Genomic DNA, 23,242 nt, shown 5'->3' with positions numbered 1-23,242 from the left:
TTATTGGTTCTGGCGTTTCTCCCCGCCCCTAGCCGTACTGTCAATCAAAGCAGACGCCCTGCCCCTCCCTGTGGCGCCGCGGCGGTACGGTAGGCGCGAAGGGGAATTCTGCCTGGCAACTAAGGACGTCAGCGAAGGCCGGCTTGTTATTGGGTAGAACACAGGGGCCCTGCACCACGGGGCTGAAATGACCCTCTGGGGTCACGGCAGAAAAATGATAAAAGTTACGGGCTGGGAGCTGCGGCAGCCCCGAGGCGGGAAGAGGCGACCGGGGGTGAAGCCTCCACTTCCTGCCCGTGAGGCCGCGGAAGGCGATGTTCCGTGCGGAAGGGCCCTGGCTCTGTGTGTCTTGCTGCGCATGCGCCCGGCGGGAGCTCGGCCTGGCCCGGCCTGCGCGTCCCTCGCGCCCGGCCCCGCATTTGGGTCACGCTTCCCTCAGGGCTCGGCGCGGGAGCCGCGGCTGTGCCGGGCTCCGAACTTTGATGCCGCAGCTTCAAGGTCGGCCACGCAGCCGGGTCAGCACGGCGGGAACAGGCGGTTTGTGAGGCCGCCGTCACCCTGTGGCAGGGGAGCTGCGCTCCTGCCCTGGCCGGGCCAGAGCTGATCCCCCCTCCTTCCCTCCACTGCACACTTTCCCTTGCGTTGGCCGTGTTAATGTTCTCACGGAGAAAGTTCTCTTGTTTGTTGGTTTCTTAGCTGCTTTCTCCTCTTTACCCCCTCTCTTTGTCAATTTTTATAGCCTTTCACGCTGCAGTAGGTTAATTTCTTTATTTGTTTTCTCTTACTTTTAAAATATTTCTACGAAGCTCTCCCTTGGCTACTATTGAACTATTTCTACACCCTATTTTTATTCTTTGAACTGATTTTCGGCCTTCCTTAAGCAGTCCAAGCGAGTGGGTTTGCGTGGAAGCCGAAAAAGGGAGCCACGAAACTTCCTGGGTTTTTCCCTCCTTGCAACCTCTGAAAGATCTGTGCCATCAGAAAGCATGCCATTAATAGCAATCCATACCTTTTTATACCTATACCCTACTTTTTTAGGGTATGAACTTAGCTTGGCTGCACTTTGGGTTGTTTATTCTGAAACACAGAACGTGCAAACTGCGGAAAGCAGTGAGTAAGCTTGGGAAGAACAGAGTAATCAATAATGCATCTGTATTTGGGTCTTAACACTGGACATTCCAAGGGTCAAAAATAAAGTTTTCCAAGTTTTATTTTAATGTCAACATTTTATTTTAATGTAACTGCTTAGAAGACAGCTCTTTTACCTTTCCTGGGATAAAACCTGTGACATGTCTATGCAGGCATGCAAATAACATAAAATTAATGAGAACCTATAGCTGAATCAAAGGAGTCTTCTATAGACACATAAAATAACATTGTTCCTGTAATAAAAACATGAACAAGACTTCACTAGCCTGAGTGGGAAGACTGCAATTGTGGATGATGACTTGTAGTAAAATAAGTGATGGAGTCCCTCCTGTTCCTTTAAAAGGGAAAAGAAAAATGAATCCCAGGTCTCATTACTACTTTCTGTGTTTTCCATCCCCAAGTCCTTCATCACATAAAACAGATGTGGGCTATTGATGTTCTCCATCACTTATGTCTAAATAGCTTACCTCCTCTTTCATCTTTTTGCCTTCCACTTCATTCTCCAGGAAATTCACTTGCCTCTGTGTTGTTCCATTTTTGCAATCTTTGCATTGTCCTTTTGTCTATCTGTAATATTGCCCCAATTTACTGACAGGTCTCCAAGCGAAGGCTTTGAGGCTTCATTATGATGTACTTGAGGTTTATTGATCGTGGCTGCAGTGTGGTGGTATCCATCAGCATTTACAGAGGTCACAAACATCCCTGGCATTTTACACTGGGATCACTGCAGTGGAAGGCATAGATTATGTTGGAAGTGAGATATCATTGCTACTGAAAATTTCTGCTTGGCATCTGGAATCTCCTTCCTGCTTGCTGCCTTCGTATTAGCACCCTGTTCCTTTATCCCATTCCCTCATTTCCTACCTCTGCATGCATGTGTGCACAGAACTCTTAATGGACTTGTATCCTCTCTATTTCTTCTGTCCTTCTACCCCACAATATTTTTAATTTTTTTTTACCCAATCAATCTTTTCCTCTGCCTGACTTCTCACAGGTATAAGTTGTTCCCCTACCAGCATTGACAGTGATAGATTAAGGATGGAATTACTTATCTGCACCTTGTAATCCAAACAGAATCGCAGTCTGCTGTTAGCAGTCCACAGGGGTTGCTGCTGAATAAATTGGAATGCTGGTAGCTGTGCTCACTGAAGCTTCTCTCATCTTGAATACGTGAGAAAGAGGGGAAGAGGAACCCTGTGGATTTAAACTAAAAAACCCCCAACAACAGAGGGTGATGGCCTTACCCTAGAGAAGTGTTTATTAGGTTAAATCCTGTATTTAGCAGCTCAGGAGGAACAGAACACTCTTTTCATTCACACATTTAATTCTTCCCTCAAACAAAACAAGATTATTTTGAGTGGGAAGTGCCCCTTCTCTCATGTGAGCAGGAAAAGTTTTCCTGACAGCCACAAGACCCTGAAATTTGAGGTCACATTCCCTTAAACCAGCAGTTGAACTGCACGTGTCATGTGTGGCTCGCATTTCATCTGGCTGCCTTGTGCAGCAATGGTGGAACTGCATCTCCAGCAGGAGTGGCAAGGAATTTCAGACATCAGGTAAGGCTTTACAAAGGGGATTAAACTGAGGTCATGCGCTCTTTTAGACTGAGGTATGGTTGGTGTTCCAGATTCTGTCAGGCACTGCATAGGTCACTTCATTATCTTCTTCACAGAGCATACCTGTTATAAAGTGATTTTTTTCTGAGGCAGAGTTCACTAATATTACTAGGACTTGTTTCCACAGTTGTTCATCTGTCGATGCAAACATTCTGGGTATGTTCAGAACTGAGAAGGTTACAACCTGTAACTTGAACCTACTGCCTGATAAAAGCTACTGTGGAAGAGCTGTAGATTTCTTTGGAGTAAGCAGTGCTTCTCAGGAGGGCATTAATGTTGAGGAAAAGGAATTAGTAGGTTTTTCTGTAAGAAATCTCTTAAATACAAAGTATTTCATCAGTTCTTTTTAAAATCTTGTGTTACTAAAAGGAAGCATTGTGACAAAATGGCATCAGCAGTTTCTTGTGAATGAATATTCAGAGTTCATGCAGCTTTTTAAATCCGCATAGATTCTTATAGGATTGACTATGAATGTTTATTGGTATGTCTGGAGAGCTGTGAAAACTGCAAGAAAGGATGTGTAAATTTTATTGTAGATTTCCATTCTTTACACTTCCCCCAAGCAGTGGAATAAATAGATACTCCATCTATTTTGAGGGCTACTTCATTTGGCATCCCCCAAAACCAGCTTTTATTTCTCTTCAGAGTGGGGCTATTAGCACAGAAGTGAGAATTTGGATGCTTTCTCTAGCTCTGTTGATAACACCATTATAGTTCAGGTCTTCAGATTTTGCTCTTTTGTGGTGGGGGCTGACACACAGATCTGAAGGCTTTTTTTGGCTGAGAATCGGTGCACTGAAATATAAGATGATTACAAAATGGTTGAATCAGCCAAAGGATTTGTTGGCAGTTACAACAGCCTCTTCTGACTGATCTGGAATATCTGCCATTTGTTTCTGATCTCCTCTGCTGGGAGGAAGTTAGAAATGGATGGCAGTTGTGGCATCAATGGAAAGTAGCAAATTACTAAATGTAGGGTAGGTACCTCTACAAGATATAAACTTGGTTCGAGTAAGCTAATTGGAACTGCTATGTCCTCTCTTCTGATGAATATGAAAGGAGGGAAAGATTTCTCAAGGATGCATTCAAATCCACAAGGATGAAGATAAAGAGAATTTCCGGAGAGTAATTACTCTGCATATGTCTGGAAAAATTCCAGCTTGAATCTTGATTTTCTTGTTCGTGCACATGGAAACTTGAAAAAGCACTGGGAAGGAACCCTGAAATCTTTATTTAATTTTTAATAATACTCCCCAACGCAGTAGATAGTGGGTTGTTGATCAGGGAGCTGGAACACAGAAAGTTGTGTGGATCTCTCCACGGAGGAGTGTCTGTGACACACTGAGGGCTTGCTGTGGCCCTTTGTGTGGCCTGAGCCTTCCGAGCTGTGAGCGCCCTTATTGGAGCGATGGTGTCGTGCTCTCCTACACAGGGGGATTGGATGCCGGGGAGGGAGCACTGAGTGTGCTCCTGCATCTCAGGGAAGGGGTTAATCTGTCAAACAGAGAATACATGAATATGTGACAGCTTTAAATGAGCTACCCACAATTCCAGCATGCCAGTCATTATGTGCTGATGATGACTATGATAGCAGCTGGGGATCTTTTTTTGGATCTCTAGCTGCTGTCTGCTTAGAAGGCAGATGCTAGGCTTTCACTAATGCTGTATCTTATGTTAAAAACTGCAAGACAGATTACATTCAAATAATGAGATTTATTAAAAAATAGAAGTTAATGTTTGGGTTTATATCCTATTTTTTTAGGCTTTGAATGTTCAAGGTTTTCTCTGATGGCATGACAGCTGAATTTTTTTTCTTTTTGCTGAAAACTAAGATTCAGCCATGTGACTCCAAGACTTGGAGGTTTAATGGAGGAAGAAGGATAAGAGAAATATTTCAGACTCTTAATTTAATATTAAAAAGTTTGCAACACTCTGTTTTCTCTTCTTTTCCCTTATGTAACAGGCTAAATTTTGAGGCACCAACATTTTCACCTTAATGATATCCTTTCTTTTCAAGGTCAATTTATTGTAATGGATTTTATATTGTAATAAGATGTCTTGTGCTCCAGGCTTTTCAAATCCTCACTCTAATCATCCCAGTACTTCCTGCTCTGGATTTCCTTTTCCTGAGACCTTGAATTTCAATGTTGTTCACTCTCTGACCTCTGTCTCGGAGCTCTCTGTCCATTTACTTCCTACTTCAGAAGCAAGGCTCCTGTTCCTGCCTTCCCAATCGCTGCTCACACCAGCTACTTCCTTCCCATTTGTGGCTGAGCCTTGCTGGTCAAAATCTTCGTGGCTTTCTTCCTACAGATGTAGGGTCTTGATTCCTGCTTCTGATGAAGCCTTGAATTTCTGGGCTACACAGTGAACTGATAAAAATTCTGAGGGAGAAGGATTCAGAGCTTGTAAAAATAGGATAAAAAATTACGTGGGAGCCCTTCATTGTTACTTGTTCAATGCTTTGTATTCAACAGACTAGATGGAATTTCAGGTTAATTTTGACCTATCAGACCTTCATTGGGAGATAATTTAAGTTCTATTGTATCAGTTACCTTTCAAGCATTCAAAATGAAGATGCATTTGAACGCTAGGATCCTCAACAGCCCAAAAAAGATAGAGACTCATGAAGCCTATGGGCAAATGTCTCTTAAGACTCTGCCTTGCTAAGAAGGATCTCACGTGTGAACAAGGAAGTTAATATATGCAGAGAGAACAGAAAAACACTGGCTCTAGTAATGGAGGTTGTTACAGAACATAATTGAACACTGACTGCAGCAAAGCTAAAAGGAGACTTGCATTACAATGACAAAAAATCTTTATTTTTTCCCCTAACCTCTGATTTCAGCTGTCTGACTAAGAGCAGGTGCTGGGCAATAGCTCAATTTCAACAACCCATTGCAGCTGAAAGAGTAGATGCAATTGTGCTGCATCCAGCAAAATTGAAAATTGCTTTAAAGGAGAGGAATGCAAATGTTTTTAAGACAAAATCTTCATTCATCTGCAGAATGAAGCATAAAATTAGCACAGCCTCATAATTTTTATTCCTCTTTATAAAGCAGTAATAACTGTGAGATAATTTGCTATTTCTTATATATTTTAGTATCTTTCTAGTGATACATTTTTAAGCTGAATTGCATTGTGAATACACAGGGAGTAAATTTTGTTAACAATTAAAATGTTATAATTTTTTAAAAATCCTTCCAGACCATGTTTTCAAAAGCTGAAAATGTCTCTGAACCATTTGAGTTTTCAGCAATCCTTGGACCTTCCCTCCAGTAATCAATAGTTAAGCCTTTGACCTCTGGTCCTGCACCTCTCATGATCCATCTGGAGTCATAGAATGGTTTGTGCAATGAGGGACCTTAAAGACCATCCCATTCCAGCCCCAATGCCACTAGACCAGCTTGCTCCAAGCCCCATCCAACCTGGTCTTGAGCACTTCCAGGTATGGCACATCCACGGCTTCTCTGGGCAACCTGTGTCAGTAAAGAATTTTTTCCTAATGTCAGATGTAAATGTACATTCATAGAGAATTACCATGTTCTTACCACCTGAAGGCCTAAGTTAATGCCAGTGTTGTGCTACTGTAATACCAGTGGAACCAACTGTATTTCTGTACATAAACCTCACAAAGCATCTCCTGGAGTTAAAAACTGTTGTGACAATATGAATTGAACAAGCTGATCCAGGTACTGACAAGATCCTTTCACTTAGATTTTTCTAGGTGGGAGACTGAATGAATTTATGAAAGAAGTATCTTTTCTAGCTGCATGTTCCATGGCTTATTAGCTTAAGGCTTCTTGTTAGTTCCATAAACTTTTCAGTATTTATGTTTGGATCATCTGATCCATTCACTGTTCTAGTTCATGCAGTTCCTTCTATTTTTCTGGTGGTTGGAGAAGGGACTCTAGTATTCATGTGCATATTAATTCTGCCTTTAAAGGTGCATCAGCCTTTGTTAAGCTTTGCTTATTTGCTTATTAACCAGAAGAGCACTAACCAGAAATGTACTTCCTCCCTTGTGAAATAATTATCCCACCTTAAGAGATCCTTCAGTCAGACAGAAAAGTTTTGATGATTGATCTGTCATGCAGACAGCTGACCCTATTTAGATACATTTGGCTTCACTTTCCTGTGTTTAGGAGAAATGTAATTTTAAATGTCTAGAGAGTGTTGGGATTTCCAAAGGGTGTGTCTCTTTGGAAAAGAGAATCAGCTAAAGTGCTTGCTCAAAATGAAAGAGCAGGAGCTCAGGTTCAAGCCTATGTTAGCAATTAGAGAGTTCAGGACTTAAAGGAGATATTTAATCACCAGCCTAAAGCCAGTGCTCTTCTCTCTGTATTACCCATGGCTCCTGAGGGGGGTTAGAACAAGAATGTCAGCATGTAATTTAACCACAGCTGGATTTTGGTGTGCATGCCTTATAATTTCTATTTCATTTGAAGTTGCTTTATAAATAAAAGAATGAGTTCCTATAATCCAGCCATTTAAATGCCAGTCTATGATTTTAGAGTCAGATTAAGTTATTTTGTACATTATGCTCATTAATAAAAATTTTGTAAGCTAATTTGTGACTTCAGTGAACCTTTGGGCCCAATTTTTGATGTTGTTTTGTTAAGGCAAGACTTGTTGCAAATATTGTGCAATGCTGCAGTGTGTAATTCCATAGCAATATTAACTCTGTTTTGAACAGAATGTTGTTAATGTTTAGCTACTCTAGCACAGAGGCTCTGCTAAAACTGTGTGTGTGTTGCAGGAAAGGGAAACGTGAATTACATTACCAGTCTTCAAAAATATTTAGTTTAGTTAGAAAAGGCAAAAGAAGCAAACAAACAACCTTTGCATTGATAAAAGGAAGGAAGTGTGGAAGCAATCTCAGGACATTAGGCAGTGTTGATCTCAGGACTTGGTAGTTAGACTGTAAATATAAATCCTAGCTCAGTTTCTGTAAGGTGAACAGGTGTTATGGCCTGCAGTCCATTGATTCCCAAAATAAGACATGTGGAAAATTGCTGATCCATGAAACTCCATTAAGAGCTTGGCAGGACCCTTAAAGAATAAACAATTATGCATTTGTTGGTTAAGGATTTAGTAATGGTAAATGGTGATTGGGGAAATCTTAAGAGTTGGTGACAGTCTGCTAATGCAAACTCTTTCTGTTAAATGCTAATGTCATTTGTCAGGAAGTGATGGTTCAGCTATGACTTGAAGATTTGGATTTTCCTCTTGAATTGTAGCTCAGAGAAAGCAATTTCTTCTCTAGCAATACAGAATTCCAGTATGAACAAGTAATGCTTATTTTTTTATTTGTCATTCAATTATGTCTCATTGCAAACCCTTGGATATTAATCTAAGTAAAGGATATGTACTGATTATTTAAAAATTTGTCTTCAACAGGATGGCTAAAGTATTTTTTTTCTTTCATAACTTCTACTGTATTACAACAGGGAAGCAAATTATGGAACACTTACTGTTCAGGGCAAGAAGATGGAAGATGGCAATTAAGAAATTTAAGGTAAATGTTTATTGGAGAAATGTAATTTTGCTCCTTTGCTTATGCATCTGAAAATTAAAACATCTTTCTTCATGAAACGGTAAATTGCAGGGTAGTGTGGATTTTTTGTATTTGTCAAGCATACTGTAATCCACACTGTGCAGAAAGCCTGATTAAATTATGTAGCAAATTCTGCTTTCTTCAGGCTTTACAGCGGTTTCTGTGACATTCTCAAAGACATTAAAGCAAGAGCTATATATAAGAATGAATAATTTAATATTTTGTATATGAAATGTTTTGTTTTATATTTTATTGTATTTCAAATTTGACATTTGTTTGCTGTATTTTGAGTCATGGCTAGATAACATCCAAATGAAAGGAAAACTTAAATGTTTTTAAAATTTGAAATAAAACAATTGAAGAATTGGAGAAGATTTGGAAGAAATTTGTGTGGGGAAAAATAAGAGTCTAAGAGAAACGTTGAAGATCCAGCAGTGAAAGGAAACCAGTAGTTTGATGGCAATTGATAAGCCAGTCATTCTGCCTCTGGGCAGAGATTTACTTATATTACACTTGTATTTGAATTTTTATTTTCTTTGGCAATAGATGCATATTGAAATTTGAACTTTTAATTTAAAATGCAGTTGGGAGGAGGGGGAAAAAAGTGTGTTTAAATAGAGCTTTTGAGAATTCTGAGTATAAGATCTCAGAATACAGGATCTGACTATATCAGTTGCATATTTGAATAAATCGACCAAATGCAGGTTTAGAATATCTTTTACTGTCAGCATGAAAAGTAGAGATGGTGTTTTGGAGGTCTTTCTACTCAATGTAACTTTTTCAGTTTGTGAATAAAGGATATTTCTTTTCATTTTCTCCATTACTCAATGGCTGAAAGTTTTCAGGCCAAATTAGGCACTCAGTGTTGCTTGTTCCAGATTGAGGTAACAACATGAAGAAAGACTGAAACAGGGATCATTGCGGTATTCAGACTTCTACGCTAGTGAAATATCGCCATTGATGTTGCTGTAATTTGATTTATTTCACATAATCTGCTACAATTATTTTTTTAGTCTCATTAGTGTCTTTATTTATTTGCTATTTGTTCTATAGTCTTTATTCTTTTTTTGCCAAACCCCTCGATAAAATCTCAGCTTCCGTGCCATCCAGTGAAGCATTAAAATACAAATCCTTGCAGCTTCAGAGAATAAAAAGGGTGTATAAAGGGCTTTGTTTGTCCAGCGACTTTTATGTCGGTTCTCGAATTCCCCGGCCCTTCAATCTCGCTGCTGCAGCAGCGTGGTGCCGGATGCCTTTTCGGCAGCCCTGTGCGCTCCTGTAATGTGGTTTTATTGCCACGCGAGGTCAGCAGCTGCCGAGAAAAAGCAGGAAATAAACTCGCTTCACCGCAATCCGTTTTCATTTGCTTTATTTAGAATACTTAAAAATCAATACATCCTTCAGAACCGTATATACAGTGTGCAAAACCAAAGGGTTTCTTTTGAATGCACGGCATCTTCAGCAAAAAGTCTTCCTTGCGAGTTACTACAGAGTGAGGATCTGGAATGGCTTTAGGGAACGTTTATTGGCTTCCCGAGTAGCATTGGGTAATCGCTGTGGCAGAGGATGGTATTCTGTACAGTGGGATGATGACAGGGTTTCAGCCTTATCTTTGTGTCTCCACTAAATTGGTGATAATAAATCTAAATTGAACAAGGTATTATTGCTGCAGGGAATAGTTTGGAATACAGAAATGGAAAATACGTTTCCTTTATACTGCAGTAGTAATCAATGTTTTGCCAAGTTGTTGGGGAGATGTTGCCTGAAAATATTTTCCCCCTGCTTTAGTCTTTGCTTTAAAAGCGAAACACCCCCAACAACACTGGTAAAAAGCATAAGATTGGTGCCAAAGTTACTGAGCAGGATTTGGGAAATAAGTATTGAGCTCTGTCATAGGCTTACTATTGGCTAATAATTTCCTTAGCATAAGTCTCAGTTTCCTATATATAACTCCAAAGAAGACATTCACTTCCCTGGTAAAGTTTTAGAATAAAATCTTTTTGATGGGATTTTCTGATTTACTGTTTTAACAGTAGGATTATCAACTGCAGCATCGCACCTGAATCTCCGTGTTCTTTTTCCTGAAATTCATATTGTTATTTCTTGTGAGGATGCCATTCTTCCTGTCCTAGATAGTTGTGTAACACTACTAATAAACATACCCTGTGTTTCAGAAGTGACTACTTTTTAATAGTTTATGAAATTATCTTCATGTATGATTGGCACCAACTGATATTCCTGTCAAACCTTTTATGCAAAAATCCCCCTGCACTGGGTAAATTAAAAAAATTATACAGATCAACTTACTGATCACCAAAATGCAGCAGGGGAGATGTAGTTTAAATATTAGGAAATACTTTTTTGCTATAACACCGATTAAGTTGAAAGAACAAACTGCCAAATGAAGTTGGGTAATTGCCATCACTAGAGATTTTCCATCACTAGAGATTTTCCACGCTATGAGTACACATCCATTTAGCAGGGATGGCTTAAAAATAATGCAGTCAGTTTTGCCACAGTTCAGGACTTGGACTGAATGACTTACTATATGCATGTTTTATCCCAAATAATTTTTAAAATTTCTTCCTACTTTACCCTAGCTAGGGATAAAGCAGCAGGGATGTCAGAAAAAAAAACCCAAAACAAAACAAGTAACATTTTCTCTCAGCGTGTGCCAAGCCTACATGAAATAAGAAACAAGTTGTAGTGAGAGAGAAGAAAGCCCAGATTGATGTGACCTTTATTATTTTAACAGTGTCTTTCAGCACAATTACAGAGTTGCAGGATTGCAGAGAACAGAGCTGGAGTATAAAATAACATAAATAAATAGAACAGGAGCCAAAGCAGTCAGCAGGAGGTGGTTGGAATTGGGCAGTGAAGGGTGGGTGAAGGGTTTGCATTGGTCAAAGCCTTTATGATTCAGCCACCATAGTTGCAAATTCTGGAGAAAGGAAAGAATTTTAAAAAATATTTTAAAACCAAAATTTAAAGAAGGAGGAAGCATATTACAAGGAATACAGAGTCATTGGTGTAGCAGAAATATCACAATAAAGAAGAGCAAAGAAATCCAAGTTAATTAAAGGGAAAGTATGATTTGGGAAATCTTACAGTGAAATGAAAGGGAGAAATGCTATACATGCCAGACTGTAAGACTTCTACCACTCTTCATCTGAAAAACTTGATTAGTTCTCAGTTATTTCTTTGTAAATCTCAATGGGATGAAGGCAAGAACTAGAAATTTAATCTTTCAGTGAGATAAATTTCCTTTCTATCACAGTTTGGCAAAGAGAATCATTAATGAGACTTTCAAAGTATTCATGTCCCATATTATAATTCTATTGCATTTAAACTCAATTTTGTAATTGTAAATTGAGTGAAAATGACAGATTACAAAAACAGAAGGTTCATACCAACCTATGTAGCAATTCTGACTGTGTTGTAAGAATTAGAAAAATTCCTGTGGTGTCAGAGAGCCAGGATTTTACCCTGTGGCTTTTATTAGTGGTACATCCATAATATTTACATAAACTTATCTATCTGCAGTTTGGGGTTATTTTAGTGTATATAATGCCTTTCAGAAGGGAGATAAAGCATGGAAAAGGCACATTTGTATCCTGGTGAATAGCTGCCTGGTTATAATTCCTAACTCCATCTAACCTTGGAAGAGTTACACATGAGAATACCTTGCACAGTTGTATGTGCCTCAGAGCACCGAGTATGACAGACTGGAGGGATTCCCAAGAAGGGCAACAAAGATGATAAAGGGATTAGAGGATATGCAGAGAGAGTGGTTTATGGGTTTAACATAATCAGCTGAGAGGAAAATGACAAATAGGGGAGGCAGTAGTCTGTAAAGGCTCAAGAAAAAATTACTGAAGTTTGACATAATGAAGAGTAAAGTCTGGCAACTGAAAAAGATAGAGGATGAAAATTAGGCATTTTAAAGAATATTCTAGTGTTCAGATGAAAAATGCTCATCTCTAAACAAGTAAGATCTTAATTGACTGTTGTGTGCAAACAGATAGCACTTTTGATGGCGTGTCCAAAATGCATGTTGCCAAATGCAGAGAAACCAGACTGAGAAATAAAAAATGTCAGAGGGTTTAAATTAATTCCAAATTCATCCATCGTTTTGAAAGATGTAAATCCAAATTAGGATTAGTGATGCAGATTACTTAACACAAAACATGTATAAATCCTGTACATGGTGGGTACATAGACTGAAAGTGTTGCAAACTGAATTTAAGAGATAACATAAAGGGCTTGTGATAAAAACCCCAACTATTCTGGGCAGAAAAGGAGAAAGGCTATGATTATTAAATCTCTGTGTGAATAAGTCCCACAGAGAGAAACATGAACTGCAATGGATCAAACCTTTCCAAAAGGGAAAACTAACTATGCATATACTGTTAAAACAAGTTGTCATACTTACTACAGCTAAATTAAATACCTTTTATAATCATTTGTGTCTACAGAATATGTTTGGAAAAGGTTATTCAGACTTGCAGCCAACTATTTTCTATAATACATTTTGATAGTACTATTATCACTTAATAGCAGTATATTTCACAGGTATTTTCTGATAGCCAGCAAGCCATAAAGTATTCCTTCTTGCATAATTGCAACAATTTCACTTTTCCCAGGATTTTCAATGTATTTTAAATATTTCAAAGATGTTCCAGTTGAATAATCTTCTGAATTAATTCAGTACTCATTTTTGCATGAGGGTTAGTCCAACCACAGGTGGTTTGTGGAAGCATTGTTACAAAGTCTACTCATATATGCAAAACTTCTGAGATAATGCACTATGTATCGCTCCCTTGTAAATGGTTACTACCTCTCACTGGCCTGTTAGTAAGGGAATCCTTGTGATTTAGTATATCATTGTTTCCAGTTGTAGTTACCCTTCCAAACAAAATTAAGTTGTGTCTTTCTTTGCAGAAATAGTGGCTTTAAATTGCAAGGATTTAGACCATTTTGTCATGTAAAATAATTTACTAGCTGTTTTGTATCAAAGCTCTGACTTAAAAGGAGAGGACTGTTTCACTGTGTTCAGTACAGTTTAGTACTATATACCAGCCTAATGCATGCCCTCTAGTATTTTACTGAAATGACAGACATCATTACAGAGGACATGTTGTAGGCTCATGATTTCTCTCACCAGACTGTGTTTTTTACATTTTCTTTACAACAGCAAGTCTGCTTAGGAAACTTTATAACTAATGACTTATACTAATTTATTTTGGAAGATACAAGAGCACAAAGCAGGATAAGAAAAGAATGAATTCCAAATTTTTTTTATTTTTTTTTTTATGGCTTTCACCTGGCAAGGTCATGATTCATAATTTTTCACACTTAATGTCACATTTTTACAACATTCTGATATACAGGGATACAAATTTGGATTTGTGTTGCCTACAGTGCATGATCTTTGAAAGTTCTCTATGTATTTTCTCAAGTCTATTAATATCAAGAAACTAAAAAGCACAATGTGCATGTCCAATGCCAATAAACAAAATAGATTTAAAACAATATGATGACTAGAAATTTTCATACTTTTCTCCTCTTTCTTATAAAAGAAATAAAGGAAAATAAATATTTTCCTGAAGCTACTAGAGCTGCTTCAGCATCATTTTTCAGCCTGATGTGGAAACTAAGGTTGCTTGTGTAATGAGGTAACCTGGCCATGACCTGCAATTTTTTCTCAGATTCATCATCTTCTGACCACATTGGTGGAATGTGGAGGGGTTTTGACACTGCACAGAAGATGGTCATGTCTTACAGGAACTGGCTACAAGTTTTCAGCTCTTTGCTTCATTGGCCACAAGTTCAAACCGTGATCAGACAAGAGGTAAACTGCTGAAGCTATTTCAGAGCTGAATGGTCTTGCAGGAATGAGAAAATGTTTAAAGCAAGAGATCTAAGAGAAAATTTGTAATGTGAGACCCCAGCTAGAAGAAGGCTGATTAGGTTGGGATTAATGTTTGTGATGATACATCTGAGAAAGTTGTCTCTCTGGTGTTTAAAATCCCTAAAGATCAGTGCTTACAACTGCTGTGGGCTCCTGAGGGACAGCATTCGAGGGCCATCAGGAGAATTAACATTAACCCCTGTGAAAGGCTGCTTGTTTGCCATCGTTTAGTGATTTAGGAAGTTGATGTTTGAAACAAGGAGTGTAAGTAAAGCCTGAAAATTCAGCTGCAGGAAACAAAATTGGTTCACAAAAGGAATACAGCATTGCAATACTGCATATGAATGTGAGGTACATTTATGACTTGATGTTTTATTTACGTTTGCATTTATAGTCTTGAATTGGATTTATGGGCCAAAGCATAAGCTGGGAAGTATCTGGAAGTATCCTACTCATCCTCATCCTGTTAAGTTTTGTACGTATTTCAGTCCTTTCTGATGTAAAAATTGGCTGTTAAAGTCAAATTTAAGAAATGGGTAAGAAACTGGTAGTGTTGTACCTAGGGATATGGTCAGAAGAATCAATAGAAAAAAGCCACATAATTCTCTTCTCATTATCAAGTGTAAACACAGAGTAATTCCATTTTAAAGTTAGGGAACAGTAAAAGCTGCAGAAGAAAGAGATAAGGAGAAGAGGCATTTCACATTGCTTTATTCCAATATACTGGGTTTCAGGCATTGTTTCAAAGAAAAAAAGTTATGGTAGTCTTAAATATAAAGGTTAATGCTGTATTTTCCTGTACAAGCCAAAATCATTATGCAAATTGTTCTTTTATTCCAATTAAAGCTAGTTTTGATTTGCAGCCTTCTGGAATAGCTGAAAATTTATCTAAGGCTGGTGGATCAGCTGTAAGCTTACTTACCTGAATAAAGTTTTCTTTTGAAACACTTGCCCAGTGATTTTAGTACTACTATCACTTATTTTAGTGTGTATAAAGAAGACCCATATAATAAAGAATATGAAGTTCCAAGAAATGGCACTCACACTGGATTCAACAGCACTGCTGAAGTGTAGGAGCTTTGCCTAAACCTTAATATAGTCATGACTGGAGAAATTAAGAGGCTTGGTCTAGGAACATGGCCATAGTCACTGATATGCCAGTGTGCATCACCTGACTGATATGTCAGTGGCTGATTTTGTGTGTCATCTTCTAAGCTGGGAGAGTGTGTTAGTTAACTTTGCTTTTTATTTCTCTTTTAATTGACCTTTTTATTTTTTTGAGATAACATTTTTGAAAAATCTCAGAGATTAGGTAAACACAGAGAGATATGAGGGGGTTTAGGTATTTTTTAGATTTCAACTTATTATATGGCTTATTGATATGTCAAAACCTTAGCAATTGCCTGCTGTCTAGGTGATTTAGCACTCTGGCCACAAACTTCTATCTCCTGCAATGAGGAAAGCTTTAGTTTAGAATTGCATCTCTTCTTGTCTCCTTCAGTGTGTTTCATTCACTCTCACCTCCAAAAAAGAGAAAAAAGGAGAAATTTTGTATGTGGGCTAAGCTGATTCATCCCAAGGGGGAATAGAAAACAGGACTAGCTTTTTAAGCAATGCTGTGAGAGGAAAAATTGTTCTTTTCTTGTATTTCTCATATTCAGTAAAAGGGAGTGACAAGCTTTCTTAGGTGTGAAGGCCCACGTAAACACTAGCATAAGCTGGATAGACTGTTATTGTATAGAAATTCTGTAGCAAAATGGGTGTACTTTGAATTTTAAGAGCATTGCTTTGCTAAGTCATGAACTATTTCCTGCTAACTTTACATCAAGCAAAAATGCTGGCGCTCAGCTATTATTCTTTCCAAGCTTTATAGTCAAGCCTCAGTCCCTGAACTCGTAGTGCCCTGATCCTCACTCCGTTGATATCAACAGAGAAATTACAGTAATTGAGGTAGAGTTTGGCTGGGTACTCAATCCTGCGCTGCCGAGTGCCCGACCCACAGCCGGGTTCTGTGAGCTCCTGCCCCCTCTAGTGTCACAACTCGGCTCCTCTTCCTCTAACGCCTCCAAGCAAGGGATGGCAAATGGAGCAGGGCTTGGCATTCATTAAACCCAAACTGGTTTTTGCCCTTCAGAAGGTCACAGCCCCCCGTGATTCCTGGGTTTCCTCAGTTCTTGTGTGTAAGGGTAACATTCGGTTGTTACTGTCAAAGTTTACTCCTCTAATTACATACCATCAGCGCCAATTTTACCATCACCGTCCTTATCTCCAGCAGCCAGAAGAGCCTTTGTTTCTTTGTCTGATAGGTCTCTTCCTTCTGGGGTAAAGCCCTTCAGGACAAACCTAGGAAGGAGGCATAGGAAAAAAAAAGGAAGGTTTGTTTTGGGGTTTTTTTGTTTGTTTGTTTGGTTGGTTTTGGTTTGGTTTGTTGTTTGTTTTGGTTTGTTTTTTTTTTCCCCACAGAACAATTGCACTTCATATTTATTTGTACCACTGATTTTAGACACAAGTTAGAATCCAGCGTTGTGTCTTCTGTTGTTGACCTTCTTTAACATTCAGAAGTAGTTTACTCTGAAATTGCATTTGGCTGAAGAACTACCTGTAAGGTATTGACCATTCATGTGTTTCAGGGATCCCACAATCCAAGCTGCAACTAGCTATCTCCAACACTCTTCAGATGATGTGCTCAGCAAACAACTGGTGTAGCACACAAATACTAGTCAAGAGTTTGAGCTGTGTGTTACTACCTAGAGTCTTGTAAAAATAACCCACAGGAAATTAGACTCCTTAGGTGGGGATATTTGAGAGGGATGTAACTTTACTTACTTCAATTCTTCCTCCTCAATGAAGCCGCTCTGATCTTTATCAAGAATATGGAAAACCTTCTTCACGTCTTCTGGGCTTTTCTTTTTCAATCCTACCATCTCGAAAAACTTTTTGTAGTTAAAAGATTCAGCCGCTATAAGAGATAAAAAACCAGAGACCTGCTTAGAAAAGTCATTGAAACACACACACCAACACATACCCGTGGTTTTCTTCCGTGCTGCTGTTTTTCCTGCCCCGGGAGGAACACTGGAGCACAGCTCTGGTAGGTGCTGGGTGTACTCATTGTAATCGTCCGTGCTTCACAGGTGCTAATGGAAATAAACAGTGGGGCAGAGAGGCAATATCTCGGTTTTTCAGATGAAGAGCTGAGCTAGAGAAGGATGAGACTTGCCCAAGGTCACACAAGAAGTCTGTGATAGACGGGAGCTTTGGGAGCTGAGGTCTAATGTGCTTGGTCTCATTTCAGTGCCTTAAACCTTTTTTTTTTTTTTTTGTTTGGTTTTGGTTTTCTTGTTTGGTTGGATTTTTTGTTTGTTTGTTTTTGTTATTGGGTTTTTTTTTTTTTGGGCTAAGTTTTACACTAGAACAGACATCTGAGAGCAGTCTATTAGATAGCTGTCACTTTTTGACATTTCCACCCCTGGAAAAAAAAAAAACCAAAAAACAAACCCTAAAAAATGCTCGTGCTCAAGCATTGACGAGAAATATTTCAGAGCACTGTCTGTTTTCTTTTTTCCTGGAGACTTACTAGAAATCAGTGTTTGCATTTCAACCGCTAAAGGAATGTGCAGTCGTGGTGTGTGAGCTCAGGCACTGCAAGGGAGTGCTGCACGGCGCGCTGCCTTGCAAGACCTTGTGAGGAGCTGTCTCCGGGGAGGAAAGAAACAAACAACCCGGAGCCCTTGAAATCGGAGCTGATTTACCTGCTCCACCTCCCTCGTCCTTTAACCGCAGCCGCTTTTGTCCCACCCAGGTAGCCTAACAACTGAGATGTGGATTAGAAATAACCACGCAGTGACCTCCAAAACGTGCGGTGGACTTTTTTTTTTTCCCTGCTCCTCATGCGTTCTTATTCCCGCCGCATTAAATTTTCCCATTACATAAAATTAAGGAGGCTCAGTCTTCCGTGATCTGCCTGACTGAGATCTGTCATTAGTTGCTGCTAATTGCATCTGCTCCGGGACTTGGAGATGGCCATAGAACAATGGAAGCTAATGAGTAAAACAGCTGCTGGATCCAGCAAAGCAATTTGTCGCTCCCTCTCACTCTCCGGCTTCTGAGCTGAGCCAGGCTCAGCGGGTCTTGCGTTTCTGTCTGTTCGGGAAGGTCATCGCACAGAGCAGGACAGACAGAGGCGGCTCCCCGGGATGGTGCGGTCAGCCAGGTAGTTTGGGGGAGGGGGGCATAGCGCGCATCCCGGAGCACGATTTCTGCCTTGCTTTGGGAGCAACCTTAACTGCCCGAATCTCTGTAAGCACCAAGAGGGTTTGCTGTCAGTTTGGGGGTCGCGATGAGTGAGAGCGGTAGGGAACATCTGATACTCGGAGGAGTCTGAGAGGGAAGTGTGGACCACTGCAGCCATTCGACCTGCAGGGAGCCCCTGCAGTCGAGCAGTGCTCCCGCTTGCTCTACTGTTGCCTTCTGTCCATCCCGAAAAGCAAAGCCCACCCGGGGATTCTGCATAGGAAGTACAAGAGTGGTTTCTTATATCCTTGAAACGGGAAACAGCAGTTCTGTAACATCTGAAACTAAATTTCAGGAGTGAGAGGGAAGCTGCCGACATCCACTGCTGACTTCTCTATCCCACACCAAGATATAATGCAGCTTGGTTCGCCGAGGGGTTTGTTCCCTTTGAAAGTATCCTCTCAGTAGAAGCAAAGTCTGTCCGCAGTTACTGCTTACTTTCCTTTAAAATAAACATTTCACCTCCCTAATGTGCAGGATAACTTTGCTGAGGATGCAACCTTGTACTTCATAAACCTGTCAGAGGCATTCGTTGAACATCTGAAAACACATCCTCATTTGAAATTTTGTCTAGCTAGTTCCTCTAATCTTCCCATAGCTGAAATAAATGCACAGCTATCCTAACCTGAAGAGATGAAAGGAGGAAAAGAGAGAAGAAAAAAAAATAGAAAAAAGCACTCACCTGAAAAGGCTCCCACAGCCTTCTTGATATCCTCAGCGCTGAGCAAGTCAGTCATAGCCATCCTGCAACTGTTTGAACAGGGAAGCAAGTGCGAAAAGATTAAAAAGTGCTTTTCTCATCATTTCTGCTCATATGACCAAAGCTGCAGTGCTGTGTGGGGATGGCACACCGGGAAAGGCTGGACCTGTGCCAGCTCTATAGCTCTGCGTGGATAAGTGCTGTGGGCTGTCGCTCTCCAGTTTGCAGAGCACCAAGTAGTCCACAGCCGCGAGGGTTCAGCTGAAGAGAGGGCACGGGGATGCCTCTGTGGGGACTGGGGTGGGGGAGGATGCGGGTGGGGGTCGCTCCCTGGGAGGCTGGAGCCTAAGCCTTACTGGAACAGTGCCAGAGTCTGCTGTGATACCGGCTGGAGAAAGAGTTTTGCCAAGGTCAAGTCCTCGGGTGCAGTGGACAAACTAGTGGTGCAGAGCAGAGCCTTTTCCTTTAGTAAGTCAGGATGAGCTTTACCAGTTATATTCGGTGACGAGTAAGGAACTGCAGCATATGCCAAGCTTCAAGCTGCTCTTGAGGTCGGGAAGCAAATGTAATGTAGCTTTTGAACATTTGCCTTATCCTTCAACCACTTTAAACATTTCCCCCTTCTCCCTTCCCCCTCCCCTTCACACACATATTCCTTTTAGACCTTGTTTCTTTCGGGCCAGTCCATATTAAGCATCATCCTCACTGAATTAATTATCACATCCCAGCGAATCCTACGGATCCCGTTTGTAATGCACAATATGCTGCAGAATCTTCCGCGACGGGGTATGGCAAAACGAGATGCGAGGTGACAACACACTCGTGAGGAGCTCCTGTGCGGTAGTGGGTTTCTCAGGCAGGACCAGGCACTTCCCATTAGAGTCAAAAAAGGAAAGCATTTAGGATTTGTAATGTGTTTTCTAGGGTTTTGGGTTTTTTTTCTCTCCAAGGATCTGTGCCCATTTTTCACATAAAATATGGTAAGTAGTCCAACTTTCTCTCTGAGTTTGGGCAGGAGCCATTAGGCTGAGGTAGCCAAGGTTAGGGCCCAGTAGTAGGGCAGATCTCTGCAGGAGTATTGGCATCGCTGCTCCAGGAGAGACGGGGGAGGACAGAGCGGTGGCAGCGAGATCCCCAGGCGCGATCGACGGGTACGGCCCGGTCCTGCTGCCACAATCACACCTCTCCTCTGAATGGGGCCGCCGGAGAGCAGCCTTGAAAAGGGGGCGGCTGGTGCAGAACCTCGGGTTGCGCTGTCGATAATTGCTCTGAAGAGTACGAGCCCCATCCCTTTTTTTTTTTTTTCCCACGGCCCAAGTTCAGCTATGATGGGTAAGTCATTAGCATGACACTGAACGCAGAAGGACGGAGCAGGAGGGGACATTGGAGTCCCCCCCCACCTTTTTTTTTTTCTTCTTCTCTTCTTTCCTAAAGATCGTCTCTTCATTGTGGAAGGGACCGTCGTTTTTCTCCCGTTGGAACTTTCTCCCCGGCCTCCCTTTTCCATGTATTTCCCGAGATGCAAGAGATGCTTAGTTTTCTCCAAGGACAAACAAGGAGATGGATGGTGGAGCCAAGTCCCTCTCCTTAGGCTGAACGCATCCTTCCCTGTTCTACAGGGACAGAGGAGCTGAGCACTGGAATGCTGAACCGAGATAAATAGCAGCCCCACAGAAAAGCTCTGTGCACCTTCCTGCATGGGCCATTCTCGCTCAGCGGTTGTTTTGGAGCTGGGAGGTGGAAGGGTGCAGTAAAGACAGCACTCGGGGTACTGGGGTTTCTTGCTTTAGTGGAATTCAGGGTTAGAACCCTATTGGTAGTCCGTTTTAAACGTAGGATAAGTGCGGACCCATCAATATGCAGCTATTTGTCAGAGATCAATGTGCCATATCTTATGAAATTGACGTCCCTTTACCTTTCCTTAACTGAGGAAAGAGAGGACAATCTCTTTCTCTTGCTCCCAGTGCAGACACCGCCGGCCCAATGCTCCATCGCCCTCTGCTTTCCCAGCTTTGCTGCGTGCAGCGTCGGTGCAGTCTGAAGAAGAGTTGGGCCTCAGTCTCCGCAGGTTTTTTCCCTTTCTTGCGAATCTTTTGCAAAGCCGTTGTTGAGCCACAGAGCTTCCTTCTAGGTCCCTACAAAGAGGAACGCACCTGCCCACCCGCCAGTGAAGATGCTCTCTCCTAGCGGGTGACTCGTGTTTCGGTGTTAACCCCGCTCTGCTGACGAGGCAGAGCCCATTTGGAAGGCTGCCCTCGGGGGGAACTCGAGCTGGTGGCTGGCAGAGGCGGTGCGCAGCGCTGCCTGCTGTGCTGGCAGACGCTGATCAGGTTAACTAGCCTCATGCCAAGCGAACCGGCCAGAGGCGCATTCCTTGGCTGTGTCCTGCGGCTGGGAGCCCGGCGGCTCCCTCCGCATCCCTAACGATGCGCGAACTGCCCCTCTTTCCCTCCGTCATCGGATCCGTCAGCCCTCTACGGCCTAATCGTGCTGTGGAGGCGAAAAGTGAGAGGTGTCAGAAAAATGAGGCTTCAGATCAGGTGGAGCCATCTGTAGAGCGTAAATAACATTTCCCCCAGCTCAGAAGCCGTGCGTACCCTCCACAGCCAGAAAGGTGAAAGCAGGGACACAGGGCTTGCGGAGCGGCCAGCTGGGATCTCACATGGAGGAGCGGTGAGGCCCAGCTCCAGCCTCAGCAGTGTCTCTCTTTAAGGATAGCTAGCAAATTTCCAGAAGCTTTTAACCACCAACCTGTAGTCAAAACTGTTATTCTAATAAAAAAGGCGTTTCACGAATTGACAGTTTCTCACTTGACCCTTCATCTTTTTCTCATCATCCCTGCGAGATGAATGACACGTTTTCCTTTATCTCTGAGATTTTGCCAATTTTTCTGCCCGAACTATTTGCAAAATCCACGCCGTGGATTTCCAAGTTGTCTGAACCAAAACTTTTGTGTAGATCAACTCCCCCTTCTACCAGCGCCGGAATGACGATATTGTTACTAAGTAGACGACCAAATAAATTAAGTAGAAATCAGCCCACCCTTGCCAGAAGCAAACAATTCAGGGAGAATCTCCTGAGCAGCACGAAGCCCTCACACCAAGAATTGAAGCAGAAAGACGGAGGTCCTTTGCAAAAATTCTGACACATTTCCTTTATCTTCCTAGTTACCACCCCAAAGAGAGCGATTCCATCCCATCGCTTACAATCATCTGTGCAGAAGGAGACGTGTCATTTCTAGACGTGTTCTGGATATCGTGGGGTTTTTTTGTCTTCGGTTCACAGCTGGCTATTTCAGTAAAATCTCTTTGCAAGCCCGCACTCTCGTTCTCGTTGACTTTCTTCTCTCTCTTTCCCAGTTTTGTAATTTCCACCTTCACCCCTGCTTTTCTCCTCATTGCCCTTCAATGAATTCACTTATTTACTCCTTTTAATGATCCATTCTTCCCGTTTGGAGTCTTCTCTGCGGGAAGCCATTCCTCAGTGTTGAGAGATTTGCATCTCTTTGTTTCCGGGCTTTTGTTTATGGGAAGGGGAATGAGGACGGAGTGATGGAAGATCCCCTTATCTGCGAAGGTCCTGCATCTTGCCCGGAGCTGGTGAATCCACGTTTGCTGTGGAAATTTGAGCATTTTCTTGCTACTTACCTCTCGTACCTCTCGTAAGCACGCTTGAAAAGGTGTTAGATAGGGAGGTGGTCAAAAAGAGATGGAACTCGGGGTAGGAACCCCAGTTATATAATCTCTCTCGCTCTATTTTCGGCAGGTGATACCCACTCCTCACTGGTATCAGATATTCAGGGGTTTTGTTGGTGGTGTCACATTTATCTTTCCCTTAACTAATCGAGGAACGCTATTAATAATCCTTGGCGCTTACCTTCCCCTGGCTGTGAAAACCCATTACATTGGCAAACCGATGGTCCACATGAAACTCCAATGTCGAGGGGAGAGGCAAGCAGTAAAAGTGAGCTGTTAAGGGACAAATAGGCAAATAACAATGATAAAAATGCTATTGAGGCC

The 23,242-nt window shown here is 41.4% G+C and overlaps 1 protein-coding gene and 1 long non-coding RNA gene across 4 annotated transcripts; one reads left to right on the top strand and one right to left on the bottom strand.

Annotated features, from left to right (window-relative positions):
- Positions 1-32: 32 nt before the first annotated feature.
- LOC117244426 lies at positions 33-14,114 on the top strand. The gene is made up of 3 exons (XR_004497508.1): positions 33-2,705; positions 8,216-8,283; positions 14,031-14,114. It is a non-coding gene; the product is annotated as an uncharacterized LOC117244426 (long non-coding RNA).
- Positions 9,675-22,926, bottom strand: PVALB (parvalbumin). 3 transcript variants are annotated; one of them, XM_015628295.1, is made up of 5 exons: positions 22,871-22,926; positions 19,206-19,273; positions 17,060-17,192; positions 16,467-16,576; positions 9,675-11,263 (listed from the first exon to the last, which is right to left on the bottom strand). In XM_015628295.1, exons 2-5 carry the CDS (start codon positions 19,264-19,266, stop codon positions 11,235-11,237), a joined length of 333 nt encoding a protein of 110 aa, XP_015483781.1. In that variant the 5' UTR covers positions 19,267-19,273; positions 22,871-22,926; the 3' UTR covers positions 9,675-11,234. The 3 variants fall into 3 exon arrangements, with proteins under 3 accessions (XP_015483781.1, XP_015483779.1, XP_015483780.1); XM_015628293.1 differs by lacking the exon at positions 22,871-22,926 and adding an exon at positions 19,713-19,731; XM_015628294.1 differs by lacking the exon at positions 22,871-22,926 and adding an exon at positions 19,580-19,652.
- Between the last annotated feature and the right edge of the window lie 316 nt (positions 22,927-23,242).

This window comes from Parus major, chromosome 1A (genome assembly GCF_001522545.3).
Source record: "Parus major isolate Abel chromosome 1A, Parus_major1.1, whole genome shotgun sequence".
In the NCBI taxonomy this organism is placed as follows: Eukaryota; Metazoa; Chordata; class Aves; order Passeriformes; family Paridae; genus Parus; species Parus major.
This window is presented reverse-complemented; position numbering and strand designations above follow the sequence as displayed.